We start from the raw sequence: 8,163 nt of genomic DNA on the forward strand, positions 1-8,163 counted from the left end.
TCAGAGTAAACAGGATGTATGACACTCCTGTTTATAACTGGCAGCTAGGGCTTTCTGATTGGGGCTGTTAATCTGATCCAATCAGAGAACCCATATTCTGTGAAGTCCAAATAAAAACCAAAAGAACTGCTGATGCTTTAAATCAGAAACAAAAACAGAAGTTGCTGGAAAACAGACCCTTTTGAGGAAGGGTCACCAGACCCAAAGCATTATCTCTGATTTCTCTTCACGGATGCTGCCAGACCTGTTGAGCTTTTCATAGAATCATAGAATCACTACAGTGTGGAAACAGGCCCTTTGGCCCAACAAGTCCACACTGAACCTCAGAGCATCCCACCCAGACCTATCCCCCATAACCCACCTAATCTACACTGCGGGTAATTTAGCATGGCCAATACACCTAACCTGCACATCTTTGGACTGTGGGAGGAAACTGGAGCACCCGGAGGAAACCCACACAGACATGGGGAGAATGTGCAAATTCCACACAGACAGTTGCCCGAGGGTGGAATCGAACCTGGGTCCCTGGTGCTGTGAGGCAGCACTGAGCCACCGTGCTGCCCTAGCAACTTCTGGTTCTATGAGGTCCATCTGTCTGACCTCGTTGCAATTACTACACTGGGGAGAAAGCAGGAACAGGGGGCTGAGATGGATGATCAGCCATGATCCTATTGAATGGTGGAACAGGCCCAAGGGGCTGAATGGCCTTCTTCTGCTCTTATTTTCTGTGTTTCCATGTTTCTATCTGGAACATTTTGCAGCCTTTACAGAAGCTTCGCTTGATGCAGTCAATCATAATGTCATCTTTTATGGAAGTTGGATGTTAATGTTTATTTTGAAAGGGTCATGACCTTCCAATTCTCTGGATGTAGAAAATCCCAACAGCAGCTTTCATTCCCAACATTTTTCTGACTTTTCCTGCTGCAATCAGCAATCAGTCTTGAATCCTTCTCATCTCTCATCTCACTGTAATTGAAGAATTATTGACACTTGACGTTAAAACTGGAGGAGATGCTGGTGAAATACAAAGTCATTTGCATCTTTTTAACACACCAGTGGATAGATTTCTGTTAGCCAGTGAATCGAGGGTTATCGGGGTGTACTGTGAGAAAAGTGAAATTGAAAGCCCAAACAGATCAGCCATTCATCTTACTGAATGAGAGAGCAAACTCAATCAGCCGAATGGCCCACTACTGCTCTGATTTTGTCTGTTTGTTTTAAATACTTGCCTTAAAATAACAACTAAATGCAGTTTTGCTTGTATCAATTTAAAATTATTTTGCAGTCATCCCTCACAGCAGCTTACTACAAATCCATTGTCTCATTCAGCCTCTCATGAGGTCTGTTTGTGGCGAATTAACATTTCAGGAGATGAAGCTGCTGCAGTTTGTGAGAGAACGTTCACTCGGGGAGTTTTGTTTTGCAAACATTGTTCATTGACATTAAGTCTTTATTTTTTTTATTACTCCTTTCCCTTCTGTTCACTGGGCCAACCCCTACAATGAGCTTTAACATGGAGCACTGCTTTCAGCATTGTCCTATTCCCTAAATACAGATTCATTTTTAGTTATTCTGCTGGAATCTTAATCACACTGGCTGTGCCCCATCCACACCAAGCCTGTTTAGTGCTCTTAATGTCTAACTGCAGCACAGATTTAATTTCATTCATACACACAGCGCAGCTCCCTTGGAAACAGGGAGGCATGATGAAGTGGATTACCAACACATTGACGGGAGCTGAGATCTGCAATAGTCAATTGAATAACCTCAGATTGTTTGAGAAGCTGATAGGCAGAGACAAAACAAAGTAAAATATCTGGATGGAAACATTTGAAGGTTTTTTTTAACCAGACTACTGAGGTCTGCATTTCCCTTTTATTTCCTTTGCATGCTTGAGCCTTAGTTCCAAAAATAAGATCAATTCACTCTGATGTATGAAGGTGCCAGGGCCCTGGTCAGTCGTGTCTTTGTGAAATGTGTTCAACAAGGTTGCTTAGTTGTCTTTGGACAAGGTGGGGGTGAGCTGCCTTCTTGAACCGCTGCAGTCCATGTGCTGTAGGTAGACCCGCAATGGCCTTAGGGAGAGAATGCCAGGATTTTGACCCAGTGACACTGAAGAAAAGGCGATATATTTCCAAGAGTTGGAGACAATAACGACAGCAGATGCTTGAAGCTAGAGTCTATAGGTGTGAGGCTGGAAGAGCACAGTAGGTCAGACAGCATCCGAGGATCAGGTAAGTCAATGAAACCCTTTGTCAGGACGAGGGTTTCAGCCCAAAACGTTGACTGACCTGCTCCTCGGATGATGTCTGATATATTTCCAAGTCCGGATGGTGAGTGGCTCAGAGGAGAACTTGCAGTTGGTGGTGTTCCCATGTATCTGCTGCGCTTCCCTTTCAAGACGGAAGTGGTCGTGAGTTTGAAATGAGCTGTCTGAGGTGATCTTTGCATGCACAGAACGTATGATGGCATTTTCTAAATAAATTAGGGGCGAGGGGATAACAAGGGATGAAGTGGGGCACATTAAGTACCGAAGTGTCAATCTGTGGGCAGAGTCAGAAAACATAGGTGAGGTTTTAAATGAGTACTTTGATCTCCATTCATGATTGAGAAGAACAATGTAGGGATAGAAATCAGGAAACAAGGGTGTGATATGATTGAAAAAAATTACAGTCAAGGAACAGGAGGTATTTGTGATTTTAGTGGCCTTAAAAGTAGATAAATCCCCAGGCTGCTATTGGGTGCAAAGGAGGAGACTGTAGGGGCCTGACTTTAATTTTCAGATTCTCTTTGGACACATCTAAGGTGCCATAGAAGTGAAGGACAGCGAATGTGGTTCCATTATTTTACAAGGTTGGTAAGGATAAACCAGTGAACGATGGGGCATTAGTTTAACATCAGTGGTAGAGAAATTATTGGAAAAAGATTTAAGGGGCAGAATTTATTTCCAAGTGGAGAAGCAAGGATTAATTGAGGATAGTGAGCATGGCTTTGTCATGGAAACCTGTCTGACAGGTTTGATTGCATCTTTCAAGGAAGTGACTAAATGTATGGGTAGGGGTACTGCAGTGGGTGTACGTGGATGTCAGTAAGGCTTTTGATAAAGTCTCACATAGAAGATTGGTTTAGAAGGTAAGGGGGCTCATGGGATCCAAGGTAATTTGGCAAATTGGATCCAAAACTGGCTTCGTGGCAAGAAGCAGAGGGTGATGGTCGAAGGGTGTTTTTGTGACTGGAAGCCTGTGTCCCTCAGTACTGTGTCCCTCTTGCTGTTGATTACTTTTATTAATGATCTAGACATGAATGTAGGAGGAATGATCAGTAAGTTTGCAGATGACACAAAGATTGATAGGGTGGTAAATCACGAGAAGGAAAGCCTTACACTACAGAACAATCTAGGTAGGCAGGTCAGATGGGTTGAACAGTGGCAAATGAAATATAATCCTGAAGAATATGTGGTGATGCATTTTGGGAGAACTAACAAAGTAAGAGAGTTCATGATGAAAGGTAGGACTTTTTGGGGGTAGATGATCAGACAAACCTTGGTGTCCATGTCCACAGATCCTTGAAGGCAGCGGGACAGATGGATAAATGTGGTTAAGAAAGCAGATGGGATACTTGTCTTTACTGATTGATGCATTGACTAGAAGAGCAATGAGGTTAAGATGGATCTGCATATCAAGTTAGTTAGGCCACAGCTCGATTATTGTGTGCATTTCTGGTCGCCACATTACAGGAAGGACATGATTTCACTAGAGAGGGGGCAGAGGAGATTCACCAGGATGGAGTGATTCAGTGATGAAGAGAGACTAGCGAGGCTGGGCTTGTTTTCCTTCGCACAGAGAAGGCTGAGGGTCGACCTGATTGAGGTGTGCAAAATGAAGAAGAAGATCAATTAGAAGGAACCTTTCCCCTTAGCAGATAACAAGGTGTAGAGCTGGATGAACACAGCAGGCCAAGCAGCATCAGAGGAGCAGGAAGTTCGATGTTTCAGGCCTAAACCCTTCTTCAATAAGTGGGGGACTGGGATGATATAGAGTTATGTAAGGAGCAGGACATTCCTGTAGGATCCTACAGGATGCTGCAGGAAATGCCACCTCTGGCTTGGCTTTTGAAGGGTTAAGAGATACATGTGAAAAGTGTGGGAAGATAAGGAGAGACTTTGTTTACTTGTGATGCCCTAAAGCTGCCACAAAGCAAACATCTCAGTCTGAGTCACCTCTTCACAGGTTATTGCTTTTTGAATGTTCCAGAAATGAGAGATCAGTCTATGTGAAAGCAGAGTGTCAGAGGAAAGTGAATATCTCCAGAGCGTGTGGTCAGAGTTTAAGATGCTTTGGTTTTATTTGTTTTTAATTTTAGTCAGGAGTGTCTCAGGTTCCTGGAGCTAACTGTTCTCCCCTCCCAGCGAGGCTTTGCTGCTTCTGCCTCAGTACAAACAACTCTTACAATGCCCCAGGAAACAAAAGCAGCAGGCAGGTCAGACACAGCTCTGAGACAAATGTGCCCCGAAGAAAATATAAGCTGTGCAAAGAAAGGAGCTTTTGTGCAGAAATAGTGGGTGAGATAGAATCTACAACTGCATTTCCGATTCGATTGGCTTGGAGAATGAGGACCAGCAATGTCGAAACAGGCTGGATCGATGAGATCGGAAGCTTTGGTTGGGTGAAGGACAGACCCTATGGACTGTCTGGGCTTTACATTCCTGTGCATTCTTTATTTCCAGTGCCCGATGAGAGTGAGAGACAAGACAAGATTATGCAATGTATTAGTGCATTATATCAACTTATCGGAAACCCACTGATTCAAAACTAAAATGGGAATGCTGGAGGGCTTTTGTTGTTAATTTTTGCAATTAACAGAGAGCAGTGTCTGACTGAGATGATAGCACCCTCAACAGAACAGTCACCATACACTGATCTCTGGTTTGGTGAATCAAAACAGACAGAAGCTTTCAGTCAGAAGCTGGGTGTTGTAAAATATTGGTCTAAATTAGTTGATCATATGTTCACTGTCCTAACTCTGTGTGCTTGATGCACTGTTTGAACCTGAACATATACTGTGCAGCACACAACGAGGGCACTATCTAACATTGTCTTTCTTGCTGCCAGCTGCCCACATAGGGTGCATTCTGAAGCACCATGCCCTGTGCGCACCATATTGGAGTGAGCAATTGAAACTTTATACACGGTCCAGCTGTTCTCACACTTCCATGTGGCCAGAATCTTGGACTGTACCCCAGGACATTGACAACTTCCATCAGTCCGACCTGTTTTTGTGCAGCAGAGACTTAGATTGGAGAAAGTGATGAAAATCTATGATCAAGCTGAGAGAGAGAGGACTGTGTCACTGCAGTCACCTAATGAAAGGTTGGGCCACAGAGTGAAAAGGAGGTTACACTCACTCAGACTTCCCAATGCAGTGTCCAAGATAAGGAACAGTTCATTAACCCAATCCCACTGCCACAACAATGAAAGAAAGAAACCAGTTTCCAATTTCCCCTTTCCATTTATTGATTGTCCATTTTTGGCAGCAGGAAGGATTCATAGAGTGATAGGTTTTGACAGCACAGAAAGATGCCATTTGCCCTATCATGTCTGCAGCAATCATCAAACATCCATTTATTCTAACCCCATTGTCCTGCAGAATTATGTACCTGAACCCCTAAGTCTCTGTGTTCTACAACACTATCCAGACCCCTACCTTAAATTGTATAAGTCCTACCCTTGTTTGTTTTACCAAAATGCAACACCTCACATTTATCCAAATTAAACTCCATCTTCCACTTCTTAGCCCATTGACCCATTGACCCAATTGATCAATATCTCTTTGTAATCTTAAAATAACCTTCTTCAGTCGCACAAGCACATGCACAGGCATACTTGTACACACACGCTCACTCACTCATGCGTTCACTCTCTCTCTCACACACACCACGCACACACACATCCTGACACTCTGACACGTGCTCACTCACTCATGTATTCACTCTCTCTTACACACATGCACACACACATTCAGAAACGTGCACACATTCACATCCTCATGCTCAAACGCATTCAGTCACTCATACAAACACACACACACACCCATACGTACACTGACATACACACTTTCTCACTCTCACACTTACACTCTCAGACACAGTTTTCACACACACACACACACACACACACACACACACACACACACACACACACACACACACACACACACACACACACACACACACACACACACACAGTCTGAAGGGCCAGAACAATGGGCACAGGCAGATAGATTACTGTTCAAGGCCTGCTATTCAGCCCAGCCTTTGTTATTATCTTTGCATGTGTTCAGTGGATTCTCCACAATCAGCAGTCCATGTAAATGTCTATCACAGGATCAGAAAGAGCTGAATACCTTACAATGGTAGCATTACAATTCACCAGACACTTTACACTCAATCCGCTGCATTTACAGTTGATTCAGTAAAACCCGTATACACGTTAGTGACAAAGGATTCTGAAGATTAGCGCATAGTGATGACTAATAAAGTTTATCTTTCACAATTCCTTGACATGTGGACAATGAATATCTAACAGCTGAGAAATAGAAACAGTTCCCAGTGCACATCATCTGACTGAGGCCAGGATCGAGAATTCTGACAGTTCATTCATTGGTCAATTTCATCATCTGAAGGAAGGTGGTGTGCACTGGGCTCCAGTTTATCAACTCCTGACTCCAACTCTCATTCACCACACCCAAATCTGGCTTTCAAATGCAGGCTGATTTCTGTTTTACAAGAAAATGCTGATTTGTAAATGGCTGAACAATGAGGAAATAATAAATTACCAGTGTTGATGAAGAACAAGATAACAAGTATCTATGTGTGAGAGAGAGAGAGTGAGTGTATGTGTATGTTTGTGAGTGTGAGAGAGAGAAAGTGTGTATGTGTGTGTGGAAAAGTGAGTGTTTATGTGAGAAAGTGAATGTGTTTGAGAGACAGTGAAAAAGATTGTGCATGAGATAGAGTCTGTGTGAGCATGAGAGAGAGAATGTGTGCGTGTCTGGGTGAGTGTGAATGTGGGAGTGTGAGTGAGTGAGCATGTGTGTCCGTGTGAGTATGGGGAAAGAGGGTGTGAGTGTGTGTATGAGGGTGTTTGTGAGTGTGTGGGTGTGTGGGATGTTTTGCTCATTGATTTAATTGCTGTCTGATGAAGACTCAGGGTCTCTGGAATATGAAAGGGACAGCAGTTTGTAAACAATTATTCAAATCCATATTCAGTTTGTAAGGCCATGGTAGAGGTCACAGTTTAAAACAGAAGTGGCGTGAAACCTTTTCTCTCAGCAAGTTTGGAATTCTCTTTCTGAAAAGGTACTGAAAGTAGAGTCTTTGAATATGTTTAAGACAGAGCTGCAGAGATTCTGGGTAAGAAACGGGGTGAAAGGTAATTGGAGTTGGTGGGAATGTGGATCAGCTGTGATTGTACAGCGTGGAGGGACTGAGTGGCCTATTCCTTGTTTTTGCATTAATTTACATTCCTGCTCTTGTAAAACTTCTGCTTCCACTCTCTGTATCAAAGGCACTGGAGCAATTAATTAGCGCTCTTATTATTTCTGTTTTCAAACTGAGTGATGTTAAATCCTCACTCTTCATTCTATTACTCCTCAGCTCCTTTCAAGATCTGGCAAAACAGTCTGATTTATCGTACGGCACAGTGAGAGACTCGTCTGTCTATGAGTACTTCCAGGCAAAGGGGACCAACCCCCTGGAGCAGGACAGCACGTACGCTGAACTTTGGAGAACAATCAGTAAAAACAACGGGGCAGACAACTGTGTGTCAGCTACTAACGAAGGCATCAGGAAGGTAAGATCCACACCAACACTCCCTTAACTCCCATTCACCTCAACAAATCGATCCACCTTGTAAAGTATTTTTTATCAACTTGTTCAGAGATGCTATGACACATCACTGGACCAGGTGGGATTTGAACCCAGAGCTTTTACACAGAAGTAGAGACACAAAGTCCCAGTTACTATTCAACATCTGCCATCTGCCTGAACATAAGGTCTTTTCCACACCTCCTGGAACCATTTCCCAGGTAATGACTTTGTTAAAATAGCCAACTCCTGCTTTCTTGTTTAAATATAATGTTAAAATAAATATAATACCCAGTGAC

At 43.2% G+C, this 8,163-nt stretch overlaps 1 protein-coding gene across 1 annotated transcript in view; it reads left to right on the forward strand.

The window, feature by feature from the left end:
* Nucleotides 1-4,621: 4,621 nt before the first annotated feature.
* LOC109913297 (glutamate receptor ionotropic, delta-1-like) overlaps nt 4,622-8,163 on the forward strand; it is a 14,632-nt gene continuing 11,090 nt past the window's right edge. Inside the window, exons 1-2 of the mRNA XM_048616210.1 lie at nt 4,622-4,665; nt 7,655-7,850. Coding sequence (XP_048472167.1) covers nt 4,622-4,665; nt 7,655-7,850 — 240 coding nt within the window. The remainder of the gene's footprint in view (nt 4,666-7,654; nt 7,851-8,163) is intronic.

This window comes from Rhincodon typus, chromosome 34 (assembly GCF_021869965.1).
Source record: "Rhincodon typus isolate 14 chromosome 34, sRhiTyp1.1, whole genome shotgun sequence".
NCBI classification, from domain to species: domain Eukaryota; kingdom Metazoa; phylum Chordata; class Chondrichthyes; order Orectolobiformes; family Rhincodontidae; genus Rhincodon; species Rhincodon typus.